This window comes from Octopus sinensis, linkage group LG30 (genome assembly GCF_006345805.1).
Source record: "Octopus sinensis linkage group LG30, ASM634580v1, whole genome shotgun sequence".
Classification (NCBI taxonomy): Eukaryota; Metazoa; Mollusca; class Cephalopoda; order Octopoda; family Octopodidae; genus Octopus; species Octopus sinensis.
The window spans coordinates 11,830,579-11,848,078 of NC_043026.1; the positions used below are offsets into that span (position 1 = coordinate 11,830,579).

General features: G+C 35.5%; 1 protein-coding gene across 1 annotated transcript in view; it reads left to right on the forward strand.

Annotated features, from left to right (window-relative positions):
* The first annotated feature begins 1,856 nt into the window (after positions 1-1,856).
* LOC115226435 (protein artichoke-like) overlaps positions 1,857-17,500 on the forward strand; it is a 56,974-nt gene continuing 41,330 nt past the window's right edge. The window contains exons 1-10 of the mRNA XM_036515401.1: positions 1,857-2,026; positions 4,969-5,174; positions 9,220-9,290; positions 11,820-11,891; positions 12,563-12,634; positions 14,188-14,259; positions 14,606-14,677; positions 15,414-15,485; positions 16,888-16,959; positions 17,357-17,428. Of these exons, the coding sequence (XP_036371294.1) occupies positions 14,628-14,677; positions 15,414-15,485; positions 16,888-16,959; positions 17,357-17,428 (266 nt within the window). The 5' untranslated portion in view covers positions 1,857-2,026; positions 4,969-5,174; positions 9,220-9,290; ... (2 more) ...; positions 14,188-14,259; positions 14,606-14,627. The remainder of the gene's footprint in view (positions 2,027-4,968; positions 5,175-9,219; positions 9,291-11,819; positions 11,892-12,562; positions 12,635-14,187; positions 14,260-14,605; positions 14,678-15,413; positions 15,486-16,887; positions 16,960-17,356; positions 17,429-17,500) is intronic.

Genomic DNA, 17,500 nt, shown 5'->3' on the forward strand with positions numbered 1-17,500 from the left:
TGGCCTGAACTCGTTACATGAACACCACCCTGTACTTAACTCCATGTCCCCCTACATGGCCTTGCTATTTGCTTTTGAGCCAAATTAACTAACTAACTAACTAACTAACATATATCTATCGTTATTTTAGAAAGACATACCGGACATGACAGTCCGGTAGAGATAAGTTCATTCCACAAAGGAGGAAATTAACCGTATGGTAATGAATGCTCATCTACTGAATTGGTAAGCTAGTATCTCTCTCTCCACATATAAAGCTGAAGTTGTCTGTGTATGGCAGGTTTGGTAGCCTTCAACTAACACTATTTCCTCCGAGACCCTGCGGCGCAAGTTGGCCAAAATTGAGAGTATGATAGAAGAAGGCTTGCTCTTCTTTCCGTAGAAGAAAAAATTCAAATCGGACCATGTTAAGGCCAAAAATTATTTACATCAAAAAGGTGCTTTTTTTTCTATGAAAATCCCTATTTTTTACTATTTATAAAGCTGAAGTTGTCTGTGTATGGCAGGTTTGGTAGCCTTCAACTAACATTATCTCCTCCGAGACCCTGCAGCCAGCGCAAGTTGACCAAAATTGAGAGTATGATAGAAGAAGGCTTGCTCTTCATTCCGTAGAAGAAAAAATTCAAATCGGACCATGTTAAGACCAAAAATTATTTACATCAAAAAGGTGCTTTTTTTTCTATGAAAATCCCTATTTTTTACTATTTATAAAACTGAAGTTGTCTGTGTATGGCAGGTTTGGTAGCCTTCAACTAACACTATCTCCTCCGAGACCCTGCGGCGCAAGTTGGCCAAAATTGAGAGTATGATAGAAGAAGGCTTGCTCTTCTTTCCGTTGAAGAAAATTCAGATCGAACCATGTTAGCTACAAAAATTATTAACATCAAAAAGGTGCTTTTTTTCTATGAAAATCCCTATTTTTTACTATTTATAAAGCTGAAGTTGTCTGTGTATGGCAGGTTTGGTAGCCTTCAACTAACACTATCTCCTCCGAGACCCTGTTGTGCAAGTTGACCAAAATTGAGAGTATGATAGAAGGCTTGCTCTTCATTCCGTAGAAGAAAAAATTCAAATCGGACCATGTTAAGACTAAAAATTATTTACATCAAAAGGTGCTTTATTTTCTGTGAAAATCCCTATTTTTTACGATTTTTTTATTGCTGTGTCGCCAGAAAAATGTTCACTTAAAGAGAATAACAAGCTACGTAATGCAAAATTTTTACTTTTCAAACATTCCAATTCTAAAGGGTCGAAACAAACCCGAGCAACGCCGGGCGATACTGCTAGTTAGCGTATATATTGGATGACAGTCAGGTTGTTGAAACAGAAGCAGTCGAAATTATTCGCATGACAGAATAATACATTCACGGGTAGATGGACACAGGTTTTTCAATCGATTCTTTATATTTGCTTCCATGGGTTCTATAATTTCTATAATACTTTTAGATCTGGTGTTTACGTTTCATTTTTGCCACTCCAGGCTGCCAGAATGTAATGTAGGTCAGGTAGTCTGATTTCATGGTAGCTGGGAATGTTTGTAACTCTATCTAAATGATGGATTTACATGAAGCATACGCCCAGTATATCGCTCTGTATAATATCACCATATCATAACAATATATATACATATATATATATATATATATATATATATATATATATATATATATATATATATATATATATATATATATAATGTATATATATATATATATATATATACATATATATATATATATATATATATATATATATATATATATATATATGTATATATATATATATATACACACAATATATATATATATATATATATATATATACATATGTGTGTGTAAGTGTAAAAATTCCACTGCTGTATTATCCTTTAGAGAGTAATTATAAATGGTTACTTCATTCAATATGCTTATCGGATATACGCAGCAGATTCAGATAAAAGTTTAATACAAGACTGGCACGTAAACGGTTAATCAGTATTAGAACAGAGCGTACAACAGATGTGATATTTGGACCAGTTATCACAGAGGTAAAATACTTTTTATCTATTTTTTGTTAAAGATTTGATAATATTAATTTGAAGACGGTAGTGACAAAATCGTTACGGTATTGATTGACAGTCAAAGATCGGTAACAGATTATTTCATATCGCAATTTGTGATTATTGTATCGTTTCTGATTCTATATTATTTCATTAGTTTAATTGTGTGGCTTAGCAATTGTTTAGTTAAAAATTCTGTGGCTATATCATAATGTCAAACAGATTGTGTGAAGATGAGACAGTTTCCATAGTTTCATTTTTAACGGCAAGTGTGTAGAGTATCGTCCTTTCGTTATCAACCCGACTGAAACCGGCTCTGGGTCTGTAGCACAAAAGTCTTGTTTTCATAAGTTTTGAATTAAAATCTTCCATCAAACCTTAGTCACAATTTATGTTCCTAATACTAGCTTAATGATAACTAAGTTATTTTACTAAATTCTTTGGTATATTTAAAATTAATTGAAAGAAACACAGAGCATCTCAACAGAAGTATGGTAACAAAAGGGTTAAAATATAATAGAAAAACAATTCTTAACCCTTTCGATACCAACCTGGTTGAAACCACCTCTGGCTCTGTAGTACAAATGTCTTGTTTTCATAAGTTTTGAATTAAAATCTTCCACCAGACCTTAGTCACAATTTATGTTGCTAACACTAGTTTAATGATAACTAAGTTACTTTACTAAATTCTTTGTTATATTTAAAATTAATTGAAAGAAACACAGAGCATCTCAATAGAAATATAGTAACAAGGGGGTTAAAATATAATAGAAAAACAATTCTTAACCCTTTCGATACCAACCTGGTTGAAACCACTTCTGGCTCTGTAGTACAAATGTCTTGTTTTCATAAGTTTTGAATTAAAATCTTCCACCAGACCTTAGTCACAATTTATGTTGCTAACACTAGCTTAATGATAACAAAGTTATTTTACTAAATTCTTTGTTATATTTAAAATTAATTAAAAGAAACACAGAGCATCTCAACAGAAATACGGTAACAAAAGGGTTAAGAAGAAATTGAGACTTGATGATGTATAATTTAGAATGAAGAACACACATTTCTTTTTTGTACATAGCATTTTCTTTTGTTAACACTATTATTCCAACGACTAATTTATTGGTAACTGAACGAAAAATACAGTATTTTAGTTTGAAATAAAGTATTCATGAAGGAATACACAGAATATATTACAGAGAAAAACATTAAGAGCAAATAATAGAGGCATGTACTTATTTTTGCTTCCCTTTGTATATGTCGTATGTAAGCGTATGTAGACTTAATTTTAGGTTATCTGGAGTTGATTGGCAAGTGACTTAGTCTGAGAGATTGCGTTGGAACCGAAGCAATTAGTTTTTATAATTTGATTTACATAACAATTACATAACAATCACAAAACATAACGTTTAATATGAAAGCAAACAAGGACAAAGAACAAACAAAAGGTACCAGGTGGTGGTGTTAAACCAAGCGACTGCTTAAGTTTTTAGTACAATATAAGACTGAAAGAAAAAGCTTATATGCATTTCTTATATTTGTATGCTTACATATGTGCGTGTATAAATGTAAATACATACTGCACACCAACGTAACACAGATTTATAATGTAACACCAACACCGATATATGCATATCCAGTATATAGTAAGAAATACGTTGAAATAGATCCAGAAATGACCGCCTTTGCTGACTTCATTTAGTCCCAGAATTTACGCATGAAATATATATGACACAATCTACAAATGGCCGAATTATCTTCTCCACTGTGACCATTTCTTGCGGTTCTTCTAGGAATTTTGACAGTTTTATGCAACATTTCAAACAAGCTGATATCACTGAACCCCAACTAAATAAATTGGCATCTATACTGAATTTAACCGACCAGCTGACGGCCGAAAATACTTCTTTGATTAATTAGTTTTCATAGTTTGGTTAGCGTAAGAGAAAGAAATAATATTCAGATTGTCGAAGAAGAAATTTTCCCATTTTATTTAATATTCCAACATTTCCCGTTTGAAATATCCGAAGCAAACGATGTGCGTCTCCTTTGCATGAAGCATCCTGGCTATGTTGTCAGTATCTTGGACCTACTCTCTGTACATAACAGATTCATGGGTTAATGGACATAGATTTTTCAATTAATTCTTTATAATTGTTTTCATGGGTTCTATGATTTCTTATATATGCTGTATCACTTCACCTCAAATTTGCTGACTCGCAGACAGTCATGTAGGTCACGTAACCTGATTTCATGTTAGATGTGAATGTATGTAACTCTATCTGAATCACCAATTCACATGAAGCATACGCCTAGCCTCTCTCTATGCACCGTTTCATATTGTGTGTGTGTATGTGTGTGTGTGTGTGTGTGTGTGTGTGTGTGTGTGAAAGGTTTAGTTCAAGTAGAACATTTTGAATTTTTGGGGCGATCCAAAAAGTTAAATTTCTAATAAATATTCTTCATATTAAAGTAGTAGCTTGCTAATGCAAGTATTTAAAACATGAAAATATAGCAAGTAAAAAGTGTGTCATGAGCATTTATAGGATATATTCCTATATAAACTCAACTAACAGTTAAAAAATGGAAAAGAGAAGATGTTAAAAGGTTTTATAAAGTTTTAATCCATGCATACGATCGTTTCGAATAGTAATACCAACATGTAAGAAACATGTGTATGTGTGTATGTAAGGGTGCTTGGTCAGTTTTTATTCCACATTATCGCTCATTTAAGCTGCAATCTATAATTGTGTTATTCACATTGATTTATCGGAATTGATTTTGCAATTTTAAATATTAAACTGAAAGTAGGTAAAATCAAAGATAAATTCATCGCATGGAGCAGGGGCAACAATCTTTTTCCTTCGAAGAATCTGCAATGTGAATGAAATAATAACATAGTCTTTGATATTTTGTATTTTCTTCTTTTACAGATTAATCTACGTTTGAAAATGTTCCGCGAAGAAATATATTTTAAATTGACATTTGTGATGATACTGTACATGAGATTATTTTCAGAGGCTCATGCTGTTTCAGACAACTGCACCAAATGTATTTGTAATGAGGGTGAAATATATTGTGGTTTTCTCAAACTCACTTCAGTTCCTAATGAAACCATTCCTATAAATGCTCAAATTCTGTAAGTTTTGGACAATCTTTACATATTTTTCGCATGCAAAGTTTTAAATTCTCATTGGTTGTTCCTAACACCTTAGGTTGTTGATCTCACAGCTTTAAAAATACTGTTACATTGGAGTAAGATAGATTGATATATTACCTGCTGGGAAGTCAGGTAGACTGTTTCTCATAGTGAATCAATAATTTGCAGCATTGTATACAAAGATGAGATCAAACTAATATCTGAACTTTGATAATTTTGTTTTGATCCCATCAAAACTCCTTATGGCATACTCAGTGAAAAGAAAGTATGAAAACTTTAGAGTTAGAAAATATATTGTATATATATCATAGCGTCATATTTCCTAAATTTGCTGAATAATGTTTATAGTTATAGTTAAATGGTATAATATATATTTCTTTACTACCCACAAGGGGCTAAACACAGAGGGGACAAACAAAGACAGACGAACGGATTAAGTCGATTATATCGACCCCAGTGCGTATCTGGTACTTATTTAATCGACCCCGAAAGGATGAAAGGCAAAGTCGACCTCGGTGGAATTTGAACTCAGAACATAACGGCAGACGAAATACCTATTTTTATTTCTTTACTGCCCACTAGGGGCTAAACACAGAGAGGACAAACAAGGACAGACAAACGGATTAAGTCGATTATATCGACCCCAGTGTGTAACTGGTACTTATTTAATCGACCCCGAAAGGATGAAAGGCAAAGTCGACCTCGGCGGAATTTGAACTCAGAACGTAGCGGCAGACGAAATACCGCAAAGCATTTCGCCCGGCGTGCTAACCTTTCTGCCAGCTCGCCGCCTTATATATAATATCAGTTGATCTTACTTGTACTGGTACTTGTGGCGACATTCACCCTGGGCGGGTTGAGTCGGCTTCTTTCACCACCCTCGAGGCATCTCGAACCATGGCAGCCCACGCATGACGGTCCTGCGCCAGTTCACTGGAGATAGCGAGTCAGTCACGGTTCCATCGGCGCAGGCCGATGTTGACATTGCATTCGCCATTGAGAATTCATGGGAGAAGTTTCGTGGGAATATACTCTTTTACTTGTTTCAGTCATTTGACTGCGGCCATGCTGGAGCACCGCCTTTAATCGAGCAACTCGACCCCGGGACTTATTCTTTGTAAGCCCAGTACTTATTCTATCGGTCTCTTTTTGCCGAACCGCTAAGTAACGGGGACAAAAACACACCAGCATCGGTTGTCAAGCAATGCTAGGGGGACAAACAAAGACACACACACGCATATATATATAGACACACAAACACATACATATATATATATATATATATATATACATATATACGACGGGCTTCTTTCAGTTTCCGCCTACCAAATCCACTCTCAAGGCTTTGGTCGGCCCGAGGCTATAGTAGGAGACACTTGCCCAAGGTGCCACGCAATGGGACTGAATCCAGAACCATGTGGTTGGTAAACAAGCTACTTACCACACAGGCACTCCTGCGCCTATATGTGGATTTTACAAGCGGTCCCCAATAATCCCGCATGTAGTTGATCTAGTCATAGAATAGTTGTTAATTATTGTTTGTTAAATACGTGTCTCAAGAATGTAAAAATTGTCTTGGATGAACACTTTGAATCTTTTATTTTACTTTCATCAGTAAAATTTTCGCTATCACAAACACGGTACCTTTTTAGAGATAAACACATATTAGTTATCATTTTCTTCAAAATTACGTAACCTCGGATGCATTTTCAGCTGATCGATCTGTCCCAATTCAACAGAAAACCGACTTTAGTTATATAACTGCTTTAACAGCTTACGGGATGCGCAATGGCCCAGTGGTTAGGGCAGCGGACTCGCGGTCGTAGGATCGCGGTTTCGATTCCCAGACCGGGCGTTGTGAGTGTTTATTGAGCGAAAACACCTAAAGCTCCACGAGGCTCCGGCAGGGGATGGTGGTGATCCCTGCTGTACTCTTTCACCACAACTTTCTCTCACTCTTACTTCCTGCTTCTGTTGTACCTGTATTTCAAAGGGCCGGCCTTGTCACTCTCTGTGTCACGCTGAATATCCACTTGCACGTTAATTTCACGAGCAGGCTGTTCCGTTGATCGGATCAACCGGAACCCTCGTCGTCGTAACCGACGGAGTGCTTCCATCCATTAACAGCTTACGGTATTGGATTCACTTCTCATAATTTTCCAAACCTTTGACAAATGGCAATCTCGTTGGGATATATTCCTCAAACATTTGATGTTTTAAAACAGGAGATAAAATAAAATGGATCATCTACTAATCTATGTTCCCGGATATTATTTCGGATTAAATGGTTTGCATTAATCGCTTCAAAGTTTTGGTTTTAATCAAATATCCTAATACTATAGTGGATCGATTCACTAGATCAGGTCTATTTCTCACCAGACCCGGGGAGTTATCACGAAATGAGAAATATTTATGTAATTGAATGAGCAAGGTTTGAATTATGGTATTAACCAAATCTCGTATATCTGAATGTTTTTCCATTTTATAAGATGTATATTTTCATAATTCATTACTCAGAATCTGATTGAGACAGCTTTTAGATTGTCGAGTAGAATGATGTCACGTAGTATTTGGCCTGGCACTAAACGCTCTGAATTCAAACCTTACATTCTTTTAACCACTTTTAAGGAAGTCCATTTTGCGACAAGTATCCAGTCCAGATGTCCAGTTTGAGGACACTAGTGGGAAACTAGACTCGGCGACTCGGTGCAAAGGGATATCGTAATTGAAAGATAAAAACGAATTCTTTATATATTGTATGTGACGGGATCGGATCGACACCCCTTCAGTGATACCGATTCCAGATCCTGTTACACTTGCTAACCAACCACATGGTTCCGGGTTCAGTCCCACTGCGTGGCATCTTGGGCAAGTGTCTTCTGCTATAGTCTCGGGCCGACCAATGCCTTGTGAGTGGATTTGGTAGACGGAAACTGAAAGAAGCCTGTCGTATATATATATGTATATATATATATATATGTATGTGTCTGTATATGTTTGTGTGTCTGTGTTTGTCCCCCTAGCATTGCTTGACAACCGATGCTGGTGTGTTTACGTCCCCGTCACTTAGCGGTTCGGCAAAAGAGACCGATAGAATAAGTACTGGGCTTACAAAGAATAAGTCCCGGGGTCGATTTGCTCGACTAAAGGCGGTGCTCCAGCATGGCCGCAGTCAAATGACTGAAACAAGTAAAAGAGAGTAAAGAGTTTACATTCAGTTGTACGGAATGTAAGGTTTAAAAATTGTAGGAAAAACAAATACACATAGTTGATGCATGCAGTTTATATTCTGATGACTGCACACGTGTATTGACCAATCGGAAATCCTATTAGTATTCGTCACGGTTTCTTATTTACTATAGATATCACATTATTCTATATTGTATGTTAAACATTATTGTTTATCTGTAACTAGCAGTATCGCCCGGCGTTGCTCGGGTTTGTAAGGGAAATAACTATATAAGCATTTTTAGAGAGTTATAGCCAAAAAATAGCAAAAAAATGCATTAAGAATGGAAAATTTTTTTTTAAATCACTGACTCATCGTAGACATTTTTAGAGAGTTACTTCCCTTATATAATAGCGAAAATTATGCATTAAATTATGCAGTATCGCCCGGCGTTGCTCGGGTTTGTAAGGGAAATAACTATATAAGCATTTTTAGAGAGTTATAGCCAAAAAAATGCATTAAAAATGGAAAAAAAATAATGGTAATTTTTTTTAAAAATCGTTGACTCATCGTAGACATTTTTAGAGGGTTACTTCCCTTATATAATAGCGAAAAAATGCATTAAAATGGAAAAAAATCGTAGACGCGCGCTAATACCCAGAAGGGCTCGATATGAATCACGACTATAAGATACCCGGTTTTGGTTAAACTGCACCGCAAAATGTGGGAGTAGTTAGGAATCTAAATCGTAGGAGACAGACAGCACACAACCTCACTTTTATATATATAGATATATTATATACTGTATCACAAATCTGTTTTATGCAGTCTTATGGTCTCGCTTTCATATCACAGAGATCTTGGTCAGAATAAAATCACGAATATTGCAAAGAACCCTTCGAAAACCTGACCAGTTTAAAGAAGATGTAAGTTGGATCAGTCTCGTTCATATTATTTCACATATTTTTCTATGTATTAAAACTTTCCATCCTCCCTCTCTCTCTTTTCTCCACTTTGTCTCTATGTAAGTGCATGTGTGATGGTGTATGTCTCTGTTTCTACTATATTCAGTTCATGTCCTTTCCTACTCTCCATTCTTCTCTTTCTTCAAACTGTACTGCTCCCTTTTCTCTGCTCTCAGTGCATTGTTTGTTTTTCGCCTTCTCCTTCCTATTTTACATATTGTATAGTGTTGTGAGTTCAACTTAAGGACAGAGCCGGCGACCTACTTTGGGGATGAATCCATTGTTCTGCCAGATGCAGGTTGATTAATTAGCTCGGGGAAACTCCCCGACCCTTTCAGTTGAATTAGAGTTCAGTTTGTGAGACAGTGAGAGAAATGTTGAGGGCTGAGGAAGACAGATTAAGGAACTGAGGGAGTTCCAGCAGAGAGAGATTGGGGTAGTGACAAGGCAGGAGGACAGAGCAAGTGAGGATTTGTGTGAGGGATTCCGTAACAGCTTTCGTTCGACGGAGGTCCACTCGTAACAATATGTTTATACTGTGAAATTTGATTTAATACTAAATCTAATTTTTCCTTGTAAGTTTAGAGCCATACTCCCTAATATTATATATATATATATATATAATATTAGGCATAAGGGCACAGAAAGTGTGCCTAAAGCCAGCTGGAGACGATGATCTCCTGGGGCTAAAAGCTACAGTAACACCCACCCTTAGTGGTTAGCCATATTGAGATGGCTAGTATACTTTACGTTGTCGAGCAGTTACTGTTTACATCTCGTTCAGAGATTCATTATTGCTATATATATATATATATATATATATATATATATATATATATATATATATATATTTATATTCGTAACAAATATATATATATATATATATATATATATATATATATGTTGTTATGAACCTGCCGTCGCTCAACTCGAACCCGGGACCCTACTAAGTCGAGCGACGACGATTGACCAGGCTCAGTCGAACGGAATCCGCCACACAGAGAAAACGGTGGTGGGGGATGGCAGCGAACTCGAACCGGCGACCGGAGATAACAACAACAGGAGGAAGAGAGACACGGAGGAAGGCAGTAACTTACGTTTAAGAACAGTTTATAAAATTATTACAAACATCAAATAAAACGTGAAACATATCAGATGCATTAAAGAAAATAACGTGCAACAGAATTAAAAAGAAAGCCAACCAAAGGCATGTACAATACAGAACGTCCGGAAACAATCAAAACATTAATGTTTTGATGCAATATAGAGTTCGAAACAGTTCAACATTAAAGTCTTTCTCTTTCTTTCTTTTTCTCTTTAACACAACTCTTTTTCTCTTCAGCAATTCTTTTCTTCCTCTTTTCCTCAATTCACAGTTCCTTTTTTTAGTTCTTTACAACAGATTACAATTTACGTCACAATCTCGTTTCTTTTACGTTTCACATCAAAAACATAAACAAAACATACCGTTACCGACTCCTACTACAATAGCCGTGCCTTTCCGCCGTAATCCCTCTCTTTCGCTCTACATGTCCCCAATGCTATCTGCCTGTCTTTCTCGCCACGCTCGTCATCCTTTTCTCTACCTCTCGCTTGTCATCTCTCACATTCACTGTCTGTCTTTCTCAACGTTGTCGTTGCCTCTCGCCATCACCACCTTCTGTCTTTTGCCAACTGAGTCCTTTCCGGCCCTTTTGCTGTCTCAGGCAGAACTGACCAAACCAGGCCAACTCTCTCTCGCCAACTGATCAACAAACCCAGCTCGTCGCATTTTAAAGGGTGGTTTCTTAAACTTTCCCTAGCCGGAAAAGGGTCAGATGTCTATTCAAAACCCATTAATTTCTCCAGAAATTGACAGGACAAAGGCTTTAACCCGTCTGCCTGGCGCCAAACCACAAAACCAGGCCACAAACACTCTTTCTCCGAATGACCTCGTATCACTATATATATATATATATATATATATATATATATAAAATGATAAATCTCAGAGCGAGTTATAAACAGTAGGGGTAACACATCGTGACGCATATTTGCCATTTGAATATGGCTAACCCATAAGGGTGGATGCTACTGTAGTTTGTAGCCCCAGGAAGATATCTCCTCCAGCTGGCTATAGACACACTATCTGTGTCCTCTCAGTATTTGTGAAGGGGAGTCATCCTCCCCGTCTTCAACTCATGATACACACGTACCCGAGTTTCAAGGTGTTTACCTTTCATCAGCGTGTGACAATCATGGTTGTCGACGAGAAGTCAGATCCCTTCACAAATACATATACTTTTTCCAGTGTATATAAGCATAGATGACGGATACAATTTATGTGTTGTTGAGTACACACGTGTATCGACCAATCGGAAATCATATTGATATCAAGATTCATCACAAATTCTTATTTTCTATATCTATGTTAGACATTATTGTGTAATACTATATAGTGTATCACAAATCTGTTCCATACAATCTTATGAACTCATTTTCATGTTACAGAAATCTGAATTATAATGAAATTACGAATATTGAAGAAGGACCTTTCCAGAATCTTGCCAATCTAAAGGAACTGTAAGTTGGATCAGTCTTGTTCATACAATTTCATTGATGATAAATTTCTATGTATTAAAAACCTATATATACAAATAGTACCCGTGGAATTTCCACGGGTATTTCGAAAATAATTAACAGAAAGTAAGATTTTAAAACTAGCACCACTATATTACATATAACTGACGGATACAATTTATATTTTTTAGGAGTACGCACTTGTATCGATCCACTGGTGATCCTATTAATATGAACATTCATCACAATTTCTTATTCATATAAATATAATTTAATTCTATATTTTACGTGTTTATCCATATCATTTTATACTTTACCATTCGGCTCATGATCGTAAGGTTGTGAGTTCGATTCCCGGCGACGCGTTGTGTCCTTGAGCAAGACACTTTATTTCACGTTGCTCCAGTCCACTCAGCTGGCAAAAATGAGTTGTACTTGTATTTCAAAGGGTCAGCCTTGTCACTCTCTGTGTCACGCTGATTATCCCCGAGAACTACGTTAAGGGTACACGTGTCTGTGGAATGCTCAGCCATTTGCACGTTAATTTCACGAGCAAGCTGTTCCGTTGATCGTATCAGCTGGGACCCTCGTCGTCGTAACCGGCGGAGTCTTTAAATACTTTACCACAAATCTGCTCTACAGAATTTCTTATAGAGTTTTCTTTCATGTTACAGAAACCTGAATGGAAATAACATCACGAATATTGCTGAGAGAGCCTTCGACAACCTTACCAGCTTAGAGATATTGTATGTTGGATTAAGCTTGTTGGTACTATTTCAATGACAGTGTATTTCTAAATATTAAATTCTTACTCTCCGCTCTCTCTCTTTTCTCTCTGATTTCTCGCCTCTACAGCATTCAAGTCTTGTGCTTCATTTCTTTCCTCTGTATTTCTCCTTCTTTTGCCCCATCTTCCCATCCCTTTTCTCCTCTTTTCTTTATATCATTCTTTTCCCCTTTAATCTATTCTTATTTTTCTCATTCTCTTTGTTCTCTCTTCCTTAATTATTTTTTTGTTCTTTGTTATCATATATATTTCTTTTCATTCTTTCTCCACCTGTATTTCTTCATTCTAATCTTAATTCTTTTTTCTTTATCATCATCAATAACATCCACCACCTTCTCATCATCATCTACTTTTTCTCCTTTTCCTTCTCACCTCCTCCTTAATCTCCAATATTATCGTTTCTTCTCATTCCTATTTTCTTCATTATATTCGTCTTCCTTTTGTCCATCTTCAATGTTTCTTGTTAGCTAATCACCATTAAAAACATTTAGCTAAGAAGAAACTAAATTCTCGGATGCGAGATAGAGCTGCTGCCGCCGCCATCTGAAGCATCGACGACATAGATGCATATACATGAAGCATAATAGTGTGGTGTAGCAAATTTTCGGGAAATTCTCACAGCTAAATCAAATCACCGGGAGTATGACATCTGAAACTACTCAGATTTTCATACACACCACCACAATTCATATCTCTTACTCTTTTACTTGTTTCAGTCATTTGACTGCGGCCATGCTGGAGCACCGCCTTTAGTCGAGCAAATCGACCCCGGGACTTATTCTTTTTGTAAGCCCAGTACTTATTCTATTGGTCTCTTTTGCCGAACCGCTAAGTAACGGGGACATAAACACACAAGCACCGGTTGTCAAGCAATGCCAGGGGGACAAACACAGACACACAAACACACACACGCATATATATATACATATATACGACGGGCTTCTTTTCAGTTTCCGTCTACCAAATCCACTCACAAGGCATTGGTCGGCCCGAGGCTATAGTAGAAGACACTTGCCCAAGCTACTTACCACACAGCCGCTCCTGCGCCTATGTGAATAAATACGAGAAAAACAATGGTTTTATACAGCAGGGATAATGCTGTACTTTGCCTATCGTCCTAAATAGAAAGTGTGAAATATATAATCTTACATGACAATAATTTCAGGCAAATTACATTAGAATATAAAAGTCCACATGCCATAAAATAACTAACAGAATATACGATTTGAAACCTCTGGGAAAACTAACTATACATACAGTACAATTACAATACTTTTCAGAAGTACACTCTTGTATAAACCCTTCACTACTCCTATTAATACCAACATCCATCACAGTCTCTGACTGTCTATAGATATCTCTTTATTTTATGATTATACACAATAGTTTATGATAATACATGATATTTCATCATGATATACGATATTTTATTATTATACATTATACATGATATTTTATCACAAATTTCCCCCCCCCCATACAATTTCTATTAAAATCATTTTCCTGTTACAGATCCCTGAATAATAATCAAATCAAAGAAATTACAGAACGAACCTTACGAAACCTGATCAATTTAAAGGAACTGTGAGTTGGATCAGCCTTGTTGATACTGTTTTATTGATGATGATGTATTTCTATATATTAAATGTCTTCCTCTCGTTCTCACTATCTGTATGTAAGACTGTGTATGGGGGTGTATTTCTCTCTCTGCTACACACAGTACTACAAACAGTCTTTCTTCTACTTATTATACTCTTCTCTTTCCTGTCTTTCCGCTATCAATACCTCTACCATACTGTTCCCTCATTTTCGTTTTCTTTATGCCCCTTCTTTTATATCATTCTCTTCTTCTTCTACTACTACTACTACTACTACTACTACTACTACTACTACTACTACTATTTCTTATAAACTCCCCTTCATGTTACAGATGGCTGGCTAATAATAAAATTATGACCATTGAAGTAGGAACATTCAAAGACCTTACCAATTTAAAGATAATGTAAGTTGGTTTAGTCTCGCTGGTGCTATTTCATGAACGATATATGTCTATATATCAACATCTTCCTCTCCTTACAATATTGTTTTTCCTCCACTACTATTTCCCCATTCCCATGTAACTATATATACATAACTGACGGATGCAATTCATATCTGTTTAGTAGTACACACTTGTATCGACCCACAAGTAATCCTATTAATAGGAATATTCGTTGCAATTTCTTATTTTATATATAACTAACAGTATCGCCCGGCATTGCTCGGGTTTGTAAGGGAAATAACTATATAAGCATTTTTAGAGAGTTATAGCCAAAAAATAGCAAAAAAATGCATTAAAAATGGGAAAAAAATTATGGTAATTTTTTTTTAATCGTTGACTCATTGTAGACATTTTTAGAGAGTTACTTCCCTTATATAATAGCGAAAAAATGCATTAAAATGGAAAAAATGATGGTAATTTTTTTTTAAATCGTAGACTCATCGTAGACGCGCGCTAATACCCAGAAGGGCTCGATATGAATCACGACTATAAGATACCCACTTTTGGTTACACTGCACCGCAAAATGTGGGAGTAGTTAGGAATCTACATCGTAGGAGACAGACATACAACTTGACTTTTATATATAAAGATTTAATTCACTATTTAATGTCAAACTTAGTTTCTAGCCGTAATATTTAATATCTTATCACACGTCTTTCCCTATGCATTGCTTATAAACTTACCCTTATGTTGCAGAGAATTGAGTACTAACAAATTCACAAATATTCTGGAACACACCTTCCAAGACCTTACCAGTTTAGAGAATTTGTAAGTTGAATCAGACTTGCTAATACTATTTTAATGACGTATTAAATATCTTTCCCTACTTCTTCGCTTTCTCACTCTCTTTACTTTCTATGCAAATGTAAGTGTGAGCATGTTTGTCTCTGTCTCATTTATATTCTTCTTGTCTTTCTCCTAGTCTTAATCTCTCTCCTGCTTCTTGCTTTTCCCTTTTCCTTCCCGTCGTCTTTTTCTTCACTTTTCCTCTTCCGCCTTCTATATATTCACCTGTCTTTATTATATTATATTTATTTCTCTTTCCTTCTCCAACTCTTCTTGTTTTCATTATATTATTTTTAGTTTTCGATACGATCGGCTCATTTTCGCTTTCTCACCTCTCCTCTTTAAGTTTTACTTCTCGTACCCAGTTCATACTCCATATCTTTCTCGTTTCTCTCTTCGAAACGCGGAGTAGATGAAACAAAGGCGACTGAAGAAGGGGAATTTTCCTTGTTTTGTATGTCTTGTACTCTATTTTTTCGTTGTTTATGAAAAATGTCCATTTCCTTGGTTTTGTGTTTATGTTTTCATTTCTCATTGTGTTCAACTTTTTTTTTGGTGTCCTGTACCCATATATGCATGTATATATACATGTAGAGGTAGGTACGTACATATATATATGTATATATGCATATGTTTTATTTATTTATTAATTTATAATATATATATATATATATATATATATATATATAAGTTAATCCAAGCATGAAAACACAAAGAGATAACACAACAACGCGAGGACGTGGAACAAGTATAGTGTTATTGGACGCTCAGGAAAGGAAAGAAAGAAGGAGGGTTAAACTTTTCGAGTGGATCTCTTCGTCAGAAACATAGGAAAAGGAAAGATCCAAGGAAGGGAAGACGGAGGGAAAAAATCGCCAACGGTACACACGCGGTTACATTTTGATATATATATATATATATATATATATATATATATATATATATATATATATATACAGATACATATACATAAAATATAACTACAAAAACAACCAAATTGTGATGTAGATCAGTTTTAAGAATAAGCGTCATTGCTCTATGCAAAAAAAAAGTCACCATGAATATGATTAGCCTCAAATGATGCGAAAATATACATAAAAACCAACTCTAACTCTCCTCGCCCCTAAATACATATTGTCTTTATGAAATTACAGGTAAATTTTTCAGTACAATAGAAATATGAAATCCGCAAGTCAGAAAATAAAAGAGTATATGATCTAAATTTCAACTCATTGGTACTCCCTATGATATCAACAATATTCATAATGGTTCCTTAATTTTATACATTTTTATGTTATTTTTATGTTCAACATAATTGTTTACTCATAATGTTAAAACTTCATCGTTAATGTGCTCACTTAGAAAAATCACTTTCATGTTACAGAGATATGAGTAATAATAAAATCACGGCTATTGAAGAAGGAGCTTTCCAGAACCTGACCAATTTAAGGAGAATGTAAGTTGAATCAGCTTTGTTGATACCACTTCATCGCCAATATATTTCTAAATACTAAATGTCTTCTCCTTCCTCTTCTTTGCCTTTTCCTGTTCCTCTTGCCCCTCCTTTATTTGTATCGTCTTGCTACTTTGTCATTTCTTTTATCATCTTCATGTTTCTGTTTCTTTCCTATTTTCCTACTCCTTTTCTATTTCTTCAATATCGTTTTCTACTTTTTATTTTCCTTCTTTTTCTTCATCTTCGTCTTTTATTATTATGATGACGACTACTACTTTTCCTCGTTTTCCTTAATTTTTTTTTCTTTTCTTAATTTTTTCTTAATTTGTTTTTTCGTTTCGTCTGGTTTTCATTTCTGCTTTAGGCAATTTCTTATAAACACACTTTCATGTTACAGAGATCTGCAGGATAATGCTATCCGGAGTATTGAAGAACGAACCTTTCATGGCCATACCAAATTAGAGCAATTGTAAGTTGGATTTCATTCACGATACCTTTCTAAATATCAAATGCCTCCCTCTCCTTCTCATACTTATTCTGT